The sequence below is a fragment of the Hypomesus transpacificus genome, chromosome 22 (genome assembly GCF_021917145.1).
Source record: "Hypomesus transpacificus isolate Combined female chromosome 22, fHypTra1, whole genome shotgun sequence".
NCBI classification, from domain to species: Eukaryota; Metazoa; Chordata; class Actinopteri; order Osmeriformes; family Osmeridae; genus Hypomesus; species Hypomesus transpacificus.
In genome coordinates, this window is record NC_061081.1 from 6,034,080 (window position 1) to 6,056,430 (window position 22,351).

Genomic DNA, 22,351 nt, shown 5'->3' on the forward strand with positions numbered 1-22,351 from the left:
TGCTCGCATCCAGTTAGGACAGTGTGAGAACATGTCAGAACACAATTGTTATACTTTGTCAGTAATGTCACAAATGTATTCAGTCTGTTGTGTCAGTGGTTATGTGCCATCACAATGGTATTCGGAGATGTTATAGTCTAACACTCATTAGTTTAGTAGAGATGAGAAGTTATCTTTATGATACTTCTTCAGTTCAATACAAAAACATAAATAAAGTGGCAGCTGGCTGGAGGGAGATCGCCAGGGAGCTAGAAGTTTCTGTTAAGAATTTTTTTGCTTGTGTTTCTGTCAGGACACTCAGCGTAGCTTGCTAGTTTGTGTTATCATGGTACTTTACAGTGTTGTAGCTACTACCATACTTAAGTCTCTTTACCCCGTTGCCTTCTGGCAGGCGTTACCGCAGCATTGGGTCGCGCACTCGCAGACTGGACAACAGTTTCTACCCAAGGGCCATCAGGCTTCTGAATGGACACTGATATGGACATTGATTCACTGCACACTAGTCACTTATACACTGTCACTTTCAGCTACTGGTTGCACTATCAGTAACATTGCACTACTGTACCTCACTGTACTTTGCCATCAGGCTCCTGTATGGTCATTGACTTAGTCACTGATCTGCAATCTTTGCACTATTGTACTGTACTCCACCTAGGTTAGAATAGGATATTGAGTTGTAATAGGTTTTATGTGCATTTAGGGTTAGTATAGTGTATTCTTTATTGTTACCTGTATATTTAGGAAGTTTTAGTATTAGGGTTAGTATAGTCGATTATTTATTGCTATCTGTATATTTAGGAAATTTCACTTATTTAAGCTCAGCATAGATGTAAATTATGTTCTGTGTACTTATATGTTATGTTATGCCAGGTGCTTGCGTTGTTTAGTCTTAAGAATTTCAGTGCCCAGTCTGACCTTGTGTTGTTCTGTGTACCTGACAAATAAAAGACTTGAACTTACCATGGTGATATCTAGCTATACCCATGATACTATTATTGTTGTAAATATGAATAGTAAGGTAAAGCTCACTTGCCAGCATAACCAATGTAGATAATAAACGTATGTAGCTAGCAAGTTCACTCGTATAACGAGTGTTTGTCAAAGTGTTGTGCAATCAGGTAAATATTACAGCAATGGAGACACCAGAAATCCATGTGGTTTCTGCTGCCACATCTCAGGGAAAGATGGTACGATCATCTGTAGTGTATGCAGTGGAGGGGAGAAGTAATGATATTTTACTCAAAGAAAAGTAACAATACCACAGACAGTATAAAAATACTCTGTAGAACCGAACATTAGTGGGATAAGAAGAGAGGAGAATACTAGAATATGGCGATGCAGTTCTAGTTTTTATGGTTCTATCACCACTAAATAAATACACCTGCTGGGTGCTCATGTTCGATTATGTAAATATGGGCCTGGTAAAAAAAAGTGACAGAATTTAACACACTAAATACTGTCTATAATATAGTGTCTCACTCGACATGGATGTTTGTCTATTTTCAGTTATAAAAGCAGCCTTGACCATGGAGATAACAGGATAGATGGGGAGCAGGGAGGAGGAGAAAGGTCTGCAGACTTAATAGAAGTGGAAGATAAGGATGAGAGAAGAGGAGATATCCAAAGTGGGGAGAGTTCAAAAAGGGAGAGGGAGGTGAGAGGAAATTGTGGGGCTGAGAGAGCGGAGAGATGAGAGACAGAGAGGCACTCCTACAGTTCCAAAAGACCAAAACAAGAAAACTCCAGAAACCCTCTACCGAAGACCTTTATGCAATTCTCATAGAACCAAGTCAACCTGATGACCCGGATGAATTTACTTAGTTTATTACCCGAGTTCAGTCAAGTTACCACCAACAAGGGCCAGCTGAAAGTACAGCTGTTGACCACAATTCTAAACTGCGATAACAACCAGGTTTTCCCACCCAAGCATACCCTACCCTAACCCTTACTATTTAGACCACTCAAACACTTCATTTGAATAATCTTTGAAATTGCTTGTTGGCCTATTCTTGTTATTTATTCTTGTTGTGTATTAATTACTAACTTAATGTATAATGCAAGTTGGATTTATTTGTTAAATTGGACAGATTTACTGGAAGAATTTTCTATGGAATAAATAATAATGATAATGTTTTATCTAAAGCTTGTGTCTTTCATTTGGGTTAATGTAGCATTCTTTGTTTGGCCTCAATAGGCTCTCTGTATGTAGTTATTTGCTTACAAAGGTACCTGACCTACATAGGACAACACCTCTTCTAATTGTGCTGGGCTCATCCTAAAATAATTGTGGTATCTCCTGCTGTTAAATGCCAACTCCTGTACAACATTATAGTAATCCCCCTGTTGCTTTCGCGCTTGGTTGAGTGGATGAACCCACTGCCTTGTCCTGCTGGAAGATATCTGCTGGAGAAGTAAAAAAACTGCTACTTTCCTTTCCTCAACTCTTGACATCTGTAAAAGGGTCCTTTTTGAAAACAATGAAGACAAATTCTAATGTTAGTCGTTTGGGAAGTAAAGTTTAACATTTGAATGATGGAGGGAGAGCCTTCTCTAACCACACCTTCACATTTACATGGTAACAAAGTGACAAACAGATCTCCAACTGACACTTGCTAACTGAGTAACTCTGGCCTTTTCAAGGTAAATGACCATTACTAATTACCTACTTGCTGTTGGATACATACTGAATATCATTTCCAGTAAAAAGAAAATCTAAATATCAAAATATAAAACGTATTTTATGTTTAAAATGTACAAACGTATGTAGATAGCAAGTACTTACCCATCTTTTACGAGCGGTTACTTCTCCAGTCTGATCTCGAGCGCATAGCTGATGGGTACGTAGTTTGTTTACATGACTTAATAGAAGAGCATATTTTACGGATTCAGTGTGGACAGAAAGCAGCCGATGAAACGCGACAGTCGGACGCTTGCATCCAGTGAGTTACTTTCATGCCAACGTCCTGCCTGACGTCATAAATGTTTGAATGCCAGGACCCATCCGTTGCTATGCTGACACACGATTAATGCTTTCATTGCTGGCCCAGTTAATTGTTCAGACTAATTGTGCCTTGTATAATAATTTGTTCAGCCAAGTTATATGTGTTTAATATCAAAGGTCTAAAAGCAGACACCATGTAGATGGTGTGTTTCACTTATCAGTGACCGTGAAACAGAACACCCAGTATGTGTTCCATTTTCCCTAAACATCTGTTGGTGTCCAGTAGCCTGGCTGTGGCACATTTTAATGTAACAAAGTGTAAATGTGTGACTGTAGTTGGAACTATTGTGTACGGGTGTGTGTACAGAAAAGTTATGTGCCCTTATGGTGACCGTGTGTTCTTCCTGACAGTACTACCAGTTCCACGGCCAGCTCATGCGACACAGACTTCTCTAAGGAGGATGAGCAGCGACTGAAGGATTACATCCAGCAGTTAAAGAACGACCGTGCGGCGGTCAAGCTTACCATGCTGGAGCTTGAGAGCATTCACATGGACACCCTCAGTCTGGAGGAGAAACCCAGAGGAGACACTCACAGGCTAGACCTGGAGAATGCCGTTCTTATGCAGGAGCTAATGGCCATGAAGGTAAGGGTGCAAGCACACACACACACAAGAACAACTTGGAGTAATACCATGCTCAAGCAACTGGATGCTGTTCAGGATCTCATGACCATAAATATGAGAAGATACACATTAGGGGTGTACAGTACATAGGAGTAACGGTTTGGTAAGTATCGCAGGTTTGGGGTCACGGTTCGATATGAGTTTGTTACCGCGGGAGAAAGCAACAAAGCCCTAATGCTAGGTTTCCTTTAATATTACTTCAATGCCACAGTCTAAACTTTGTCAATCTGTTCACGAAAGTCGGGTCTACACAACTATGAAAACATTTTCCATGTGGGATATTTGAGCTTTTGTCCAATGAGTGCCCTTTTTACATCTAAAAATACCAGGAATCTGTTTGTGTGTTTTTAAAATGGGATTTTAGGGCAACGAGTTTCCCAATATAATCCCGAGAACTGGGCACTGTGCAAAGTACACATTTTTCAGGTTTTCATTTAAGAACCCAAGGGAGTGCAGTGCCAAGTTTGGATGAGCGCTTCGAGATCCCTAAGAAATAATTTGCTGCCAGTTTCGCGATAGATCTCTGTCAGCCATGTTGAGATGGCACTATAGGACATAGTATTGAGCAGCACTATAGGCTACCCAGTGTTTGGAACTGATCATGGTTGTATTTATGGATGAAATGCTGGATAGCTAACTAATAGAAAGACCATATTAAACGTTGATTAAATCAGTATAGCTGAAAGGTTATTAGTTATAATGTGCTTGAACCACTAATCTCACAGTGGCACTATTTAGGCATTTCCTAGAAAAGGCAGAATACTCCCCGCTTGTCATAAAATATTATTCCACTACAGAAGTACCTCAACACAAATGACCCAAAGTTCCGTTGGAACACAACAGGTCTCTAAAACACTTTAACAGTCCGTTCTTTGCTATGAGTGTGTCTTTGAAACGGCTCCAGCCTTTGCAATCTGAGCTGACTGGATTCCCCTTGAAAGATGCAGCGATGTGGGTGAGTCGGGCTGTAGCATTGCAGAGGTTTCTCCAGCTTGAAAATCTTTCGAGCTGCTGTGAGCCCAGCTGAGCGTCCGAGGCCTTGGTAGCCAGAGCGGTGACCTCAGTTTGGATCTCGGCGTTTGTGTGGGGCTCCAGCAGCGTGAAGGTGTGGGGCTCCCGAGTTTACTCTGTGTTATTGCGAGCCTGGAAAGCGGTCCCGGAGGGCAGCTACTTTGCTGTAGCTGTGCTTCAGGCATGTGTCTTGTGGTATGGCCCGCAAGATTCTGGTCTGTGGGGACGTAGACCATCATCCAGTAGCCTGCTGTTCTGACTGCTCCCTCTGTTATGTGTCGCCCCTGATGCACCACTTGCTCGTGGTATCTCACCAGGAGGATGGCAATGTTCTCCTGAGTGAACCAAGATGCTTGACTGCATGTTCACAGTTGCTCGGGAGAGGTTGTCGTGGTGACCGGAAAGACAACGGTGCTACCCAGCTGTGGCCGTCGTCCTGGTAGACCTCTCTGTCCATGATGGTCAGGAACGCTTTGTCATCCATTGACGGAGCCAGTTTGTTGTCGCCCTTAAAGCTCTCGAAGACTGAGAGGCAGAGGCTGTCTGTGCTCGCTGCCCAGCCTTCCTCACAGGGGAGTGATAGAGAGTTATGTCGCTGTGGTGTGTTGCTATAGCTCTCCTTGACCTGGATGTTATTTGGACAGGGATGGAGAAAAGATGTTCGTCCATTTTACAGCACATTGGCTTTGTACACATTGACTTCGGCTGGTTTGTGGGCTGTCCCCAGGCCGGCGTCGCCCACGATGACCCAGCCAAGGTCAAGCCGTTGTGCATAGGGAGCATTTTGTGACCCGTTGATGTGCTCACGCACCTTGTGTACTCTGAGAAGGTCTCTTCCTAGGAGCACGAGGATGGGTGCGTTCGGGTCCACGGCTGGAATCCTGTGCGCCACTGGCTGCAGGTGGGGGTGGTGCTTTGCGACGTCTGGAGACGGGATTTCAGATCTGTCATCCGGCACCATGTCACACTCGATTAGCGTGGGGAGAGGCAGTTGTAGTTTCCCATCCATAGATTTGAGAATGAAGTTGTTGGCTTGCCTGCCGGAAGTCTCTGTTGTCCCCGCACAGGTCTTCAGTGTGTATGGGGTTGGACTGGCTTTGAGGCTGCAGAGGTTGAAGAACTCTGTCTTTGTGAGTGACTTGTTACTCTGTTCATCCAGCACCGCATACATCGTGATGGCTTTGGCCGAATCCCAATACTCCCCCTTACCCCTTCCCCTTACCCCTTCCCATTAGTTTTGCGCGTTCCCGTGAGAGCTAGTGGTGTCTCAATACTCTTTTGGAGCTAGGGGTAGGGCTAAGACTAAGGGGTATACACCCTTAAAACCAAGTAAGATCGGGAGCTTACTTGAAACCTAGGGCTATGGGAATTCAAATGAGCCATTTTAATCTAGATTAATCTCAATGAATTCCAAGATTACATTGACATTAATCTAGATTTTAAAAAATATAATAAAAAAATAAAAATATAAAATCTATACCCACCACAAATAAATACCCATTCACTTAACATTATTTTGGATTTTGGCACACATTTTCAGGCATTCATTAATAAGGTGGAGATCTTTTCTGACGTTGAACTTCCGAAGTCCGTAAGAACAAATTTCAGAAGACACATTTTCGAAAATAGGCACCATGAGTGTGAATACAGCTCGCGAGGAGGAGTATAAAACTCAGTCAGTGATTTTAAACTATTACTGGTCTTAGAGAAAATTATACTTGTTCAAGCTGTGTAATATGGAAAATAGTAGGAGGTGCCAGAGAGAGGGCCGGTTGGAAATTCAAGCGGGCTGGTATTTTGGACCATCCCAACCCCATCGGCCTACCGTGTTTCACGGCACTCTCTGCTTTCAGTGGCATGTGGCTGATGGAGGTGGCGAAGGCGAAGCTTGGGTTGTTCCGCACTTTAGCCTGTCGCCGGACAAACTGTAAGAAGATGGAGAATGGAGGGAAGGCTACGCCGTGTTTCCCTTTGAACCCAGATCCGGTCGATATCCATCTCTCTAGCAGGCTGTAGGGTAGCTTCTCTGCTAATGGGTTCACCCCGTGAGCTGTATCCAGAAAGACAAGGCCTGGTAGGTATCCTTCTTCCTTGGCGCACTCCAGTTCCAGGAGGATATCACCTCCTTAGCTTTGGGAAATCTTTGATCTTTTTAAGCAGTGCATCTTCTACGGCTTCTTGTGTCCCGTAGCATTCCTCCACACGTTGCCACACCATGTGGAGGCCTGCAGTGGGATTGAGGACGTGCTACTGAGCGGATTCTCTGCGCCTGTTCTGCTGAGTCTGCGCCAAGCCACTTCACCAGCAGATCCAGTTCTTCCCTGGATGTCAGATTCAGGTCCTCGGTGGCGCTGAGGAAGGAGGCTTTCCATTACCAGAAATGTTTGGGCGATCATCAAACTGTAGCAGGCCTGAGCTCACAATTTTAGCCGCAAAAGGTATTTGGCGTGGTCTTGTGCAGGCTGTGGCTTGGAGGAGGGCCCCCTGTGTGGACTGGGAGACAGCTGAGGCATGGGAAGGAATCCCTTGTGTGGACTGGGAGATGGTTCTTGGTTATGAGTGGCAGCTGGTTCAGCGAGACTGTATGCGGCTGTTCTGCAGGAGTGCAGCGGTGCATGTGTCAGAATCAGAATGGGATTTATTTGCCATGAAAGTTTGCACAGACAAGGAATTTACTTTGGCAGGAAGGTGTATACAATAAACATATAGGAATTTAACATTTAAATATGTGGACTGAACTCTATACTAAAGGTACATAAACTAGCAGTACTAAATGGAATTAGAATAAAATAAAATGTAAAATAAAATATAAGTTGCCACAATCTTCCTCGGTTGCCTCAGGGTCCTCGAGGTGTACAGGTCCTCGAGGGAAGGCAGATTGCAGCCAACCACCTTCTCAGCAGTGCGGATGATACGCTGCAGTCTGCTCTTGTCCTTGGCAGTGGCAGCAGCGTACCAGACTGTGATGGAGGAGGTGAGGATGGACTCAATGATGGCTGAGTAGATGTGCACCATCATTGTCTTTGGCAGGTTGAATTTCTTCAGCTGCCGCAGGAAGTACATCCTCTGTTGTGCTTTCTTGATGAGGGAACCAATGCTCAGTTCCCATTTGAGGTCCTGGGAGAGGATAGTGCCCATAAAGCGGAAGGACGCCACAGTGTTAAGTGGGGAGTCACTCAGGGTGATGGGGGTGAGTGGGGCTGTGTTCTTCCTGAAGTCCACAACCATCTCCACTGTCTTAAGAGCATTGAGCTCTAGGTTGTGTCGGCGGTGAAAGTTCTCTGCCGAACATCGCTGAGTGCTGCACGTAGTTGCCTGCACGTTCAAAGGCGTTGAAAGGCTTTCCCGGGACGTATGGCTCGTGGTGTTTCTCCCCGATTTTGATCTCCTCTTCCTAGTAGGCTGTGGCTTCTGCCTCGGCGGCAGCAGCCATCTTTTGGGTGGTGAGAACGTGGAGACTGGCTTTGAGCTCAGCCTTGTTTCTCATTGCGCTAGCTTTGAGCTCGGTCTTCTGTCTCATCATGTTTGCTTCTCTCTCAACAAAAGCCAGCTGGGCCAGTGCAGCTTTAGACTTGGCACGTTCTCTGACAGCTGCTGAATGTCGATGATCCGCCGGACTCTTGGATATCTGTGACCGGGAGTCGGGTGTTCGAGATGGCTCTTGCCTCTGGGTTGCCTCATGGCCATGTCTTGATAGCTCCTGAGCAGCCGCACCTTGTGCTTGTTCAGTGGCATCACCCTCTGTTCCGTCTGCATGTAGCATTGTGGTCTCCTAAAGCTTTCTTCTTATGCTTGAACTCGCCATGCTCTTGTCTTTTTACAATAATGTCCTCTACCTGCGTTTCATCTTGGCAGGATTAGACAGCTAGCTAACACTTTCCTCATGCATAAAAATGAATGACAAGTGTTGCTTTTTCTTGCGTTTACTCTTTTCGACTTTTTAATTATTTATGCAGGATGGATCACTGTACAAATACAAATAATTTCCAAAGTTTGTGCGTGGAAGAAGGCTAAATACAAAACTGGCGTGGAACATCCGCTAAACAAAACTAAACTGCGTCTTCCTTAGTGAGAACTGTCCCCTAGGTGGCAGTATTTAGGCATTTCCTAGAAAAGGCAGAACACTAAGACAGAAATTTAGTTGCTTTACATACTTTCACAAAGCTTATTTATGCATCACTATTTCAGCGCAGATATGGCCAAATCTTTATGGATGAAATGCTGGCTAGCTAACAAGTGTAGCCGGTGTAGATCAGGAAAACTCACTTGTCAGGTATGTATTCAACAAAGTACAATGGTACACTCTAGCACTTTCTAGGATCATGTTGTTTAATTGAAATTAGTTTAACTACATGCTCTTCTGCTTCCACCCATTGGCACTTATTTGCTTTTCATAATGTATGCTTCATGTTTTGGCTACCCGCAATGTTTTTGGGGCTATCTTGTTGTTTACGATCATTGACCTATGCACTTTTTGTAAAGTACTCTCTTGTAAGTCGCTTTGGATAAAAGCATCTGCTAAATGACTAAATGTATACAGGTCACCCGCACCAGTGAGGCGCTATCTTTTCATTGGCGTAGCTGGTAGTGGTCACGCTTAGGATGCCAGAGGTGGCGTATGGAAGATTATTCCTGTCAAAATGAAAATGAAAATAATATTATCAAATTATAAATAAAATGTTCTAATTATAAGTTAAATACTTAAAACGTCTGCTCAAATGATGCATGAAATGTTTAAATTACACATGGTGTGTGACGTTTCCAATTAAATTCCAACCCTGTGAAAAAGAAATCGAAAATGTAAATTACTCTGTACGTAAGGCATGCCAAACAACCTCAATGGGTGGGGCTTTCGGCAATGTCCATTTTACTTAGTCTTAAGAAGATTGATGCACGTTTTCAGCCATGGCAAACCAGTTGATGTACCAGCTCCTAAGGGACTCTGCAGCTGTGCTGGAGCAAAGTCCTATGACAAAAATGACACCTGTTTCTCATCGAGCAACCGTGGCTGGATCAGCACCGGATCAAATGGGACCTGTGGCACAAGGTTGGTGTGCTGTCTTAGACCCGTATTTATATTTAGCCTGATGCTAAATTGCTAGATTGTTTTGTGTGTTACACGTGCAAAAGACTGATCTGTGGGCTCGCAATGTTGGTGTTGTACACTTAGAGGAAGGCTGCAAATGTAGAATGTTGAATGCAGTTTCCATAACGTATCACTGTTTTTCAGTACAGAAACAAACATTGGACATTAATGTAAATCCACCCCAAACATCACCCAATCTATTTTACAATGTGTTCTTTTTAGGGGAGGTAAATTGATTGTTTGCACCTTACTCGTGCCAAAACGTTACCCAACATTATCCCCGAAGAATAATAGGTCATCCTACTCCTTGTCAGTCTTCAAAACGAGGGGAAAAGTGTGTTTCATACACACACAGATTTCTTTAGGTGACGAAAGTTGGAGAACTATGTTGGGATTTCTGGTACTTCACTTCAGTGGGTTAGATCGTATCTATCTGATAGATCACAATATGTCCACTATGATGGTTGCTCATCCAGGAGCTCCACTGTAAAATACGGAGTACCACAGGGTTCAGTTCTAGGCCCTCTGTTATTTTCACTCTATATGTTGCCTTTAGGAAACATAATTAGAAGTTTTGGGGTAAATTTTCACTGTTATGCAGATGATACTCAGCTATAAATGTCTATAAAGCCTGGAGAATTTCCACATGCTATGGAAAAATGTGTTTCCGGGTTGAAAACTTGGATGACAGCAAATTTCCTTCTTCTTAATTCGGATAAAACCGAGGTTCAAATTTTTGGCCCAAAAAAGCACAGAAATTATTTATCCAATCTGACATTAGACTTAGACGGCGTCAATGTATCTCAAAGCCAGCTGGTAAAAAATCTAGGAGTCGCATTGGACCCAGACCTTTCATTTGAGTACCATATTAAGCAAATCACCAGAACCACATTTTTCCATCTACGTAATATTGCCAAAATACGAAAATTCCTCTCAAAGGATAATGCTGAAAAACTAATACATGCTTTTGTTACATCCCGATTGGACTACTGCAATGTGTTGTTCTCTGGCTTCCCAATTACCTACCTAAAAAATTTACAGCGGGTGCAAAATGCTGCTGCTAGACTATTGACTAAAACAAGAAAGTTTGATCATATAACATCTACTCTTATCTCTTTACACTGGCTCCCTATCCAAGCCAGAGCTGATTTCAAAGTTTTACTACTAACTTACAAATCTCTGCATGGATTGGCACCACTGTACCTCTCCGGTCTCCTTGCACCCTATTGCCCCGCTAGGACTCTAAGATCTCAAGATGCCGCTATCTGGTAATACCCAAAGTTAAGAAAAAAACAGCTGGAGGTAGGGCGTTCTCATATAGAGCACCTCTTCTCTGGAACAAATTACCCATCTCAATTAAGGAGGCTGATACTGTTTCGACATTTAAAATTAGATTAAAAACGTTCTTGTTTAGTCAATTCTATGACTGTTAAAAGGAAGTATGTGTGTACTTTCTATGTAAACCTGGGGTGTGTGCTTGCCTATGTGTGTATCACATGTCACTTTTAAATTGTATTTATAGCTTATGTTCACATTGCCCATCTAGATGTTACAAATAAAGTAAACCGGTTACTGTATCTTGTTACTATTATAGTTTTTATTACTAGTTGGAGACAACGGGGGACTGGTTGTTTTCATCCTTATTCGTATAAGTATAACCTATTTTAGAGTTATTTCCCCTGGAACAGATTTCATGTTCCACCCGAGGGGGGCTGTCGCTGTTTTGGTGTGTGGGGCTGCATCAAATACCCTTTTTAGCTCTGTTAAATTGCTGCACTAGTCCACACTTGACCGGTGGGGATCTCATTCTATCATGACTGTAACTGTTAGTTGCTCCTGGCATTCTCTAATCCCTGCTCTCCTCTCTCTGTCCCCCCCCCCCCCACACATTCCCTGTGGTGTGGGGGGTTGGAGCTGTCAGGACCTGCTTGGTCGTCGGTCTGCCAACGTTGGATCAGGTCGTCACCCGGAATCCAGTCTCCATGACGGCCAACAGCGAGTTTCCCGGTCCCATCCAACGTCTATAAAGGCGAACAATGGGTTTTGGTGTTTCAAAAACCATTGACACTGTATGACTATGTTTAGCTTGTGTTCTGCTCCTCTCTCCTACCAACCGTCTCTGGAGGAGGGGATCCCTCTCTGAATTGCTCCTCCCAAGGTTTCTTCATTCTTCATTTTTTCTCCCATTGGGAGTTTTTCTGGGAGTTTTTCCTTGTCTTCCTTGAGGGTTTGAGTTGGTTGAGGGGCAGTTCTATGGGCGCATGTGAAGCCCTCTGTGACATGCTTGCGTGTAAAAAGGGCTATACAAATACATTTGATTTGATTTGATCCCAAAGATCTGGAGGAAAACCAGGATTATTGCCCTTCTGAAACCAGGCAAATTTCCAGCGCATGCAAAGAGTTTTAGCCTAATCTCTCTACTATGCCACCTCTACAAGCTTGCCCCTGTGGCTGAACCATCATCCCTTAACAAGCTGGATTCCGACCTGGCAAATCTAAAACATGCCAACTTCTGAAGCTCACTCAACACATTGAGGATGGATTCCAGAAAGGACTGGTAACAGGAGCTGTCTTTGTTTATCTGTCTGCCGCATATGATACTGTGAACCATTGCCTCCTAAAAGATATATTGAAGATGACAAAAGACCTGGCACTCACAGACCTCATTGGAGCCCTCCTGAAAGACAGGTGCTTCTTTGTTGTCCTGAATAACAAGCAGTGTCACTGGTGGCCTACTTCAACAAAATGGCCTACTTCAAGGTAGCATACTGGCCCCACTACTCTATAACGTATACACCAACGACCAGCCAATGGACCAGAACACTGAGCGTTTCATCTATGCCGACGATCTCTGTGTAACATCTTAAGAGAACCAGTTTGAAGCAGTAGAACCAAACCTCACCACAGCCCTAAATGAGTTACTCATCTATTACAAGCACAACCACCTATATGCCAACCCTGCAAAGATCTGCTCCTTCCATCTCAGGAACCGTGAAGCCAACCGACCACTTAACATCAAATGGTCTTGAACACCAATCGAGCACTGTACGCACCCTGTCTACCTTGGAGTAACCCTGAACCGTACACTCTCCTTTAAGGAACACATCAAAGACACATAATCCAAAGTCGGTTCCCGAAACAACATCCTATGGAAACTGACCAACTCCAAATGGGGAGCCACAGCACACACATTAAGATCTACTGCTCTGGCCCTGTGCTGTTTCTCTGTGGAACATGCATGTCTTGTTTGGGAGAGGTCAACCCATGGCAAGAAACATGACCCAGCACTGGACAATACCGGCCGCCTAAAACCCACCACAACACAAGCAACCTGCACCTCCTCGCTGGCATTGCCCCTGCTGATATTAGACTGGAAGTTGCTAGCCGAATCGAGAAAACAAAAGCTACTAGCGATGAACGCCATCTCCTCCATGGATGTCACCCTCTGGCCCGATTATGTTTTGCGTCTTTTCTGCAAAAACAAAATCATAGCTTGATGACCCAAAGACTTTAACACAGTGTTTCTCAAACTTTTTCAGACCAAGGACCACTTGGCCAATAAATAAAAACTCACGGACCATCTAACTAAATAGTAGGCTATATCCCCGGAACAACAGGCCTCCAGAACTGGTGCCATACAATTTTTAGCGGCTCATGATTTTCTAACGGATATAAAGGCTATTCCGCTAATTATAATTTCCGCTAAGAAAAAAATATACGTTTTGAGACTGCTTAACGATCCGAGTGTTAATCAAGCATGGAGCCAGACGTTGTAAATATCGTAGCCCAAACCTAGGACATATGGGTTTGATGTGATGCAGATAAGGATTTCCACACAAAATGTTTGGCCATTATTTGAGCGCAAAATAGTTTTGGGAGATTTATGTAAAATAAACAGCCGTTTTCAATTGGTAAAACCTTGTCTAGAGATGCCATCACTCTGGCCCTGCTGAATCGGTAGCCTATTAGGGCTGCAACGATTAGTCAACGTTATCGACATTGTCGACAATAAAAAATTGTCGACAAATATTTCTGTTGTCGACAAATTGTGTGATCTCATAGGACCTATTTGGAGTGCCTGTAATAACGTGATTTGACCAGTGCGGCACTGTAGCGCTAGACTAATGCAGCCCTCCCGTATGCTATCCAATAAAAGAAAACAGCGGTAAACATTTTAGGGTGCAAACGGGCCTGATGAAACTTGTGTGGGAAAGTTTCACCAAAGATCCAACAAAAAATACTGCAATATGTAATGTGTGCAAGGCGGAACTTGTTTTCCATGGTAGCACAACGTGCATGCATGAACATTTAAAACGAAAGCATACCCGCACGAGAGGAGATGGAAACGGCAAGAGGTGAGTGTGCTCAAGCTAGATGGCTAGTTAGCTACACCAGTTGATAATAACAAATTACGCAGTATTTCACGGATACTAACACCGTAGGAACATGTCCACAGACAGCAGTTAGACAGTTTAGTGTATACGACCATTGTAATGAGACAAACAAAAAGCCAGTCCAGAAATTATACTGTTACTCACTGTTTTTCATTGAACAGAACCCTATTGTCTTACAAGAGATATGTTTACATTCTTCCTTTTTTTTGTCTGTAATACTACAGACTTCTTTTTATTTATTTTTCTTTTAAATACTTTTAAGCAACATGATTGAAACAATGCTTAGAGAGCATTTTTGATTTAGGTTGGACACAATTGGACAAAAAGAGATGTATTAGCCTGTTCAGTTGGCTCAAAGTGCAATACAAATATTTTTTTCAAACGCTGAAGTGATTTCTTAGCTTTATTTATTAGTTAAAATAAGTATAACTCAACGTTTTAACAAATTGCAAAAGCTGAATAACCGTTCAAAGCATTCTGATAAATCAATGAAAAAATAGATGATTTGTCGACTAATCGATCTAATAATCGTTAGATTAGTCGATTATCAAAATAATCGTTTGTTGCAGCCTTAGATCTGAGCAAACTTTTTAGAAAAGACGGGCTATGGACCCAACCAACTCTATTTGGGAGGGGAGAACTCCCTCACATGGTACAACCAGAGAGGCTCTGGTACAACCCATGCAGAGGCTGCGATGTCAGAATGCGGAACGTGTGTAGCTCAATTTTAATAGGCTACTAGGCTACTGACTGTGTTTTCTTTGTTCTGAGTTGTATGTTAGAAATGTTGTAATAATTTACTTGTGGCCGTTGCGGACCACTACGGGGGCAGTGGCGGACCAGGACCACACTTTGAGCACGACTGCTTTAACAGATGCTGATCATACTCGAGTTTGTAACCTTGCTATCAGCTAGGATTAGCCACCAGTGAATGATGAGAACAGGAAATGACTTTCAGAAACCATCCTCCACCATGCAATACTTTTGTTACAATTGTTTAGTGTAATTGCATCCTACAAGCCTAACTTAATGGTTTCCCCCCTATGCTGTCCATCTTCTGACATTAACATTTAAGCACCATACTGTTATTTTTTTAAAATTGTTTTTGTTTCATGCTTAAGGTTATTGGTCGCAGAGAAAGGCAGATGAACCAGATCAAGAGGGGACTGAAGGACACAGGGGTGCTACACATGCTCAAAGAGCGCCCCTCTCTTATTACAGTGGTGGTCCCAAGAGCTGCTAAAAAGCATTACATTGATTATCTTTTGCTTATGTCTTATATGCAAATATGTCTATTTTTTGTGTGGTTTAGTTATTTTGGGGGTCCACAGATGGTTTTGGAAAGAATCATATGGCTGATCGAGCTGGATGAAGATGATGAGGACCATCCAGAGGTTTCTCTGGATTAGATATGCAGACTGACCTCATACTTCCAGGAGTACATAGAAACAGGACATTTATGCTTCAGCTTGTTTCCTCAATATGCGATTTGGGAGTTCTGCATACAAACCCTAACCCATATGTTGAAAAAATCTGCTAGTATAAAACTACATAATTCACATGTTGGGACATCCTATTCCTACAGCTACAGCAAAGGACATGGAAGAACTTGTTACATTTTGGGTGTGCTGGCCAATCCTCCCTCAACATCTCTATGTGGAGGTTTCTGCATGTGTGAAAATGCCAACTGCATATACATGCATGGTGACAATCAAACTCCTTGCTCACTACACAAACTATATGGACCAAACAGACTTGAAGGCAAGGGTGTCTGTGAATTACAGCGGATTTGGCTTAGTTTAGGCAACTGTCCTTTCAGAAAAGTATGGAAGTTTATTCAACTCTTTATTCAAATGAAATGTATTTTTCAAATGGTAATTCAATGTGCAAAGTGGCAAGTCAATATGCAATTCAAATGGTAAAGAAGTTGTCAAATGGCAACAATTCATTATGCAAATGACAATGCAATCTGTTGTGTTTAATAAGGACGCTGGACGAGAGGTTTTAGCACGCAGCTCACTTTACTTCTAGACCAACAGAACTGACTATTTCAAACATCCACAGCTGCATACTACACATGCGCCTAAGGGTTAACAAAAGAACACATATTAATTTGTCCTGACGGACATAACACAATCATCAATTGAGTTTGAATAATTTTTTTATAAAGATATTAATGACTGCTTATTACATTGCATTTCATATTGACAAGGTTTTTTCGACTCATCATTCAAATTAATATGCATTTTTCAAATGGCAATTCAATGTGGGAAGTGGCGATGCAATCCGCAATTCAAATGGGAAAGCATTTGTCAAAAGGCAATATTGAATATTTATGACATTAACAGATTTCGACTAACTTTTTTTACAGCCCAATATATAAACCATAATCTTCCTGTTACCTTTGACGGTTTCCTGAATTTTCGTTCTCAGATTTACAATGATCAAACCCGCCAATGCGGTAATTTACATATCCCCCTTCTCAGAACCTCTTTGGCCCAAATGTCTGTCAAATTCAAGTGTGTCACAGTATCTTCCCCTCTCTCTGAAGAATTTTACTTCCTCTTTTCTGACCTTCAAATATGATCTTAAAACATACCTGTTAAAAAATCCAACTCTGTCGTAGTTGTCACTCAATCATTTATATACCATACCATTATTGATTACCCTTTCTACATCGTTTTCATTTACTACGTATAACTTTATTATTTATTGTGGACTTAAAGTATATGTAGGCCCACCATATATATGCCCAAATCAACTCAAATTGTTATTATAATGAGGACATACAAAATATCTCTTTTATGCTTTTTAATACTGTGGAAGGCTTCTGAAGTGGTTCTTATCGATCAAGAATAATACGCTTTGAGTCGAGGAGTTCGGATTACAAAGGTATGCTTTATTACAAAGGTTCTTTCTGGGTTTCACATTCGCTAGAGCTTCTTAGCCAAGAAGTCCTGCCTCCTCCATTTCCTCCAGGTGTTTTATACAGCTCATACACGTCACACAAATAACTCTTGGCAACATATTATCAATACGTGTTGGTCAATCTTAAACAGACACTGGTCTGTTTATTTATCGGTTGTAATGAGTCCAGGGTCATCTTTATCTAGGGGAACAGACTACCATGTCAGCCCGACCTTGTTTATCTGTGTGAAGAATACAGCTCCCTAACTACACTCTTGGGAAAGAACATTTCTAACACAGGAAGTTGAGCTGGAACAGCCAAGTGCTTGTCCCATAATTGACTATGGGGCCTGAGCACAACAACATCGTGACTCATCTATATTTCTCGAGCACAGCCTAGTGCTTTTCCAGCCTGCTCTATGCCCTTAACTGGGCCCATGTCCTGATGCAACCCCAGCAAGTATATATCCAAATATAGGGTGATTTCTGGCCCACAACAATACCACAAAACTGACAAAGTTGTGAACATCAACCTAAAAGTTGTCAAGCATAACAAGGCTACAGTAAGCTACTAGCAGTAAGCTAAATGTCTCAAAATAGAGAGGGTGTGCTCGCTTGCATTTAGTCTACTCATAATTCATTAAGAACTCCCTTTGAAACAAGCGAACCCCCTTTGATAAAAGCTACTGTAACAACGTTGTCGCCGGCAGTATTTCAGGATGGAATAGCGATTCAAACAGTACCGTCTGCTAACCGAAAATATGACCCCAAAAACGTCAATAAGTTTGACATTAATTTAGGGGGAAATGGCTAATTCAAAATAAGTTTGCTACAGTACGAGCAAGCTGCTGTTGCTAGCCAAACGTCACTGAGTGGATTGTTTGAAAGCGCCAGTAATGAGAATGTTTCTTTTGACATAAAGTTTAGGCTGTGGCATTGAAGACAGCGACAAACCACACAAGCTTGAGTTTAAATACATTATTTAATGTGACATTACTTACTGTACATGCAAGTCTTGATTTGCTTAAATGTACGTGCTGCTAGTAGCCTACTCCAAGGCACGATACTGGCTGTGCAACAGCACATATATGCACGTTGTATCCATGAGTCGTTGCTAACGTGTTCTGACGTGGTGACGTAGCTAGCACTGACTACCCTTCGTTGAATAAAGGCACTTTTTGCCACAAAAACATTGTAACCTCCTAAACCGTGCAACGGAACGTAAATCCCAACAGAAGCAACGCAATCGACACCAAGACAAACATTTTGACACCGACGTTGTCTATGTAGTCCAAATATTGACAGATCTTTAGGGGGGCGAAAATAATAATAAATAATATATATGTGAGAGAACAATGGTTGTGCTCGCCGAAGGCATGAGCACACCCAATAAAATAATGCTTAAAACTTTAAATGGCAACATTTCCTCTACTATGTATGCTGCTTCAAGCCTGTTCATCTCTGCTTTGGTAAACTGCTGTTGAAAGTCAAGTCGTGGCTGCTTGGATGGTGTCGACACTGGCAACCTTTTATCGGCGTCAGTGTCACTCAGGGTCCGGGGATCTTTAGCTACTACTCTTGAGTTAGCATGTTGCCGTTGAAGATGCTTTGACAGATTAGAGGTTGTGTTTGCGGCAGTGGAAAGGTGTTTTTGACCTGGGCCCAATGTACATTACATTTATGCATTTGGCAGACATTTTTATCCAAAGCGCCTTCCAAAAGAGAGTTTTACAAAAGTGCATAGGTCACTGATCATAACAACGAGATAGCCCCAAACATTGCGGGTAGCCAAAACATGGTGAAAACTAAATAAGTCCCAAAGGGAAGAACCATAAGAGCATGTAGTTGAACAAGTTACAATTAAACAATTTAACAACATGAACCTTAAAAGTGCAAGGGTGTACTTGTGGGGGGAAAAGCAAGCAGTACAAATATATTACATAACAAGTACAACTGAGTTTTAAGTCAGTTACAACTAACTAACAAGAGCAACAAGACTCTCAATAAGAGTCATTGTGACTTGTACATTGTACAGTTAAGTTTTTGTCCTTTCACACAACTAATACCTCCATCCCTCAAATGACGAGTGTTACGCAAACACACGTACTGTAAAGGGAGGTTTGATTTTTGTTTTTTTCTCCTCCCGATATGCAGATCGCAGTAATGCAAGTAACGCAAGACATTTTGTTATTAGTAACTGTAATGCGATTACTGAAGTTATCAACAGTAATGCGTTACATTACTGAGTTACAGACAAATGTAATCTGATTACAGATTATGCGTTACCCCCAACACTGGTAATGGCGAGCGTGCTCTTCTATGCTGCAGTCTGCTGGGGAGGCAATATGTCCAAGAGGGAAGGCGGGCTCAGTGGTGGGGGAGAGCCTGGACTCACTGGGGACTGTGTTGGAGATACGGATGCGGGGCAAGTTCTTGGCCATCATGGGCAATGTCAATCACCCCCTCCACCATGACCTGGCAGGACAGTCCAGTAGCCCTTTGTCCCAGCTGTCATAAAACTCTAACTATATGACTGAACACTGTTTTGCACGCAGTGGTGTATAAAGTACCAAAAATCCATACTTGAGTAAAAGTAAAGATACCTTACTGGAAAATGACTCAAGTAAAAGTAAAAGTAACCTTTGAGAATACTACTTGAGTAAAAGTCTTAAAGTATCTGATCTTTACTGTACTTAAGTATCAAAAGTAATTTTCTGATATCAAATGTGCTTAAGTATTGAAAGTAAAAGTAAATGCTGTTAATAAAAAAGCAAAGGGTCAGAATTTTGAGAATTATGAAGTTTATTCCGACTAGAATGAGCATCCCTATAAACTGGGCCCTATTTGAACACAATTTTAACACAATAGGCAATACTAAAGCAGCACCGAAAGTAACAACCCAGTCATTACTTATAACTGAAAAATGTTTTGTTCATTTTCTAAATAAGGTATGCAAGGCACAACCTGAGAGCAATAACCTGGCGATCTGATACAAAGCCATAGCATTACATCAGGATCCTCAGTTTAACAAGCAAGTTATCAGTACAGTGACTGTGAAATACTTTCAGCAACATGCACACACATCCCTTGAACAATATTGTTACTAGCAGCTATCTTGCTCCACACTGCTACGTTACTGTACTGTACTTTAGACTGTCACCATCTTAGCTGGTGCTAGCTAGCTAGCTAGCTAGATACCTCGCCAGAGATGGAATAAAGAATAATAATAATCTTTGTAGTTTATTAGTTAGCTTGAAATATTATATACAGATCTTACCCAGCTGTGAAAGAACATGACTACAGTCTACAAGGTTGTGCTGGTGGCATTAAATGAAGAGGTCTTGGGGTTTCTTATTTTTTGATTGAGACCTGTATGCTTTTGCTTCGATTATTGTTGTGTCCCCTTCGTTGTTGGTCTTAATGTTTTGGATATATCCTTCCACTGCATATTGCAGTCCATTTTGCCTTGATCTAAAGGATATCGCAAAGATATTACTCCAAAAAGAATCACTGACACTGACAGACAGTGTTGTGCATGAACGAGTTCAAAAGATGTAGCAACAGTAAGTAAGGGCGCGGGGCTTTTGCAAACGGTCATGGCGCATTAACATGCGCTTGGACCACTGATTCGCCAAACCTGCTTGCAGTCTGTTCTACCACAGTCCTCGACGTTTGGTCTCATCACTGTCATGATACATTTTTTTTCTAAACATGATTTGATTTTGTAACTAGTAACGAAGGTTTCAGGGGAAATATATCGGAGTAAAAGTATCAGTTTTCTTTGCAAAATGTAGCGAAGTAAAAGTAAACAGAAATATAAGTAGTAAAGTACAGATATCCAAAAAAACGACTTAAGTACAGTAACAAAGTATTTCTACTTCGTTACAATACAACACTGCTATACATCTTATCTACACTGTACATAACCGTATTATATTGTCTGTTTGTATTGTATCGTATTGTCTGTACATATTGTCTGTAATTATTGCAAATATGAGAGCTGTGACAGATAGCTGAATTTCCCGGTATTAATAAAGTATCTATCTGTCTGTCCGATTGGGAAACCACAAAAACTGTGGCTCGAGATACCGCAAAGACTGCGGCCTGTGTTCAGAAGGGTTTTATTCTTATAATATTGTTTTTATTGATTTTATGTAAAGCACCTTGAGCTGCAATTCTTGTATGAAATGTGCTATATAAATAGTCTTATTATAAAGTCTTATTACAACCCTAACAAGGTAATTGAATTGGAAAAGTGACACCATGTGTCATTTAAGCATTTCATTTATCATTTGAGCATTTCATTTATCAATTGAGCATTTCATTTATCATTTGAAAATGTTATTTATCAATTAAGAATTTATTTTATAACTTCCATAGTGGCGGGTTCGATATCAAGTGCGTGCGAACGTCGGCCAAGTATACCTCCGACGGGGTTGCGGCCACGTCTGTTACACTAGCAATAAGACGATATAAAATGGGTACTTTCGTTTCTGTAGGGATGCAGTGAATTTGATCCACATGTTAATGAATTAATGTGCATACATTTAATCTCTTGACAATGCACCACAAACGTTGCTGTTCATGGTGGTCCTATACAACAGCGCTATGTTTCAGAACTATGCTGCTTTAATGCTGATCCTGTACAGTGGGATAAGAGACTGGATCCGATATAAAAAGCTTTCAATATTTTAATGAGGAATATATGTGTTTGCTATAGAGTAGGCCTACACAAAACTGGGGGACAGAAAATACAACTTTATTTAGCTAGCTTGCCTCAAGCATTTCTTAAAATCCTGGCACAAAAATACGAACAGATGAGGGAAAATTGTGCAGTGTTAATTTCATCTGACATACCTCATAAAATGTTTTTATTAAAGTAGAAACGCCTGTGAATGATTTAAGATGTATTCTACGTCTGACTGCATGCACCAAACCGTGACGTCCGTACCGTGCATTAGCGGTACGAATACATTTACCGTTACACCCCTAACATACACACATACTGTACTTTGTCATTAAATGACACCCACAAACAGGTGAACACCGTGCTGCTGTCTTCATCATGCTCAAATGAAGTTCAAACAATGTTTATATAAGATAAATGGTGTAGTGGCGAACCTGGCTTGTGTGGCTCCCTGGGCGAACCCCCCATGCTTACAGTGCTTCTTTTCTTCTTTCCCTGTCTTCACTCTTCTTTATTTCCTCCTCTTTTGGTTCTAATACTCCTTTTTGTGTTATAATACTCATTGTCTCACTTAAAATTTCTCTTTCACCCCCATCCAGAATGTTTTTTCTTGTGTATTTTTCTTAATGTCAAGCTGTTC

The 22,351-nt window shown here is 41.8% G+C and overlaps 1 protein-coding gene across 3 annotated transcripts in view; it reads left to right on the forward strand.

The window, feature by feature from the left end:
* Positions 1-22,351, forward strand: part of mcc (MCC regulator of WNT signaling pathway) — a 333,254-nt gene that overhangs the window by 271,214 nt on the left and 39,689 nt on the right. For all 3 annotated transcript variants that reach the window (XM_047045109.1, XM_047045107.1, XM_047045108.1), the window contains exon 15: positions 3,353-3,587. In XM_047045109.1, coding sequence (XP_046901065.1) covers positions 3,353-3,587 — 235 coding nt within the window. The remainder of the gene's footprint in view (positions 1-3,352; positions 3,588-22,351) is intronic.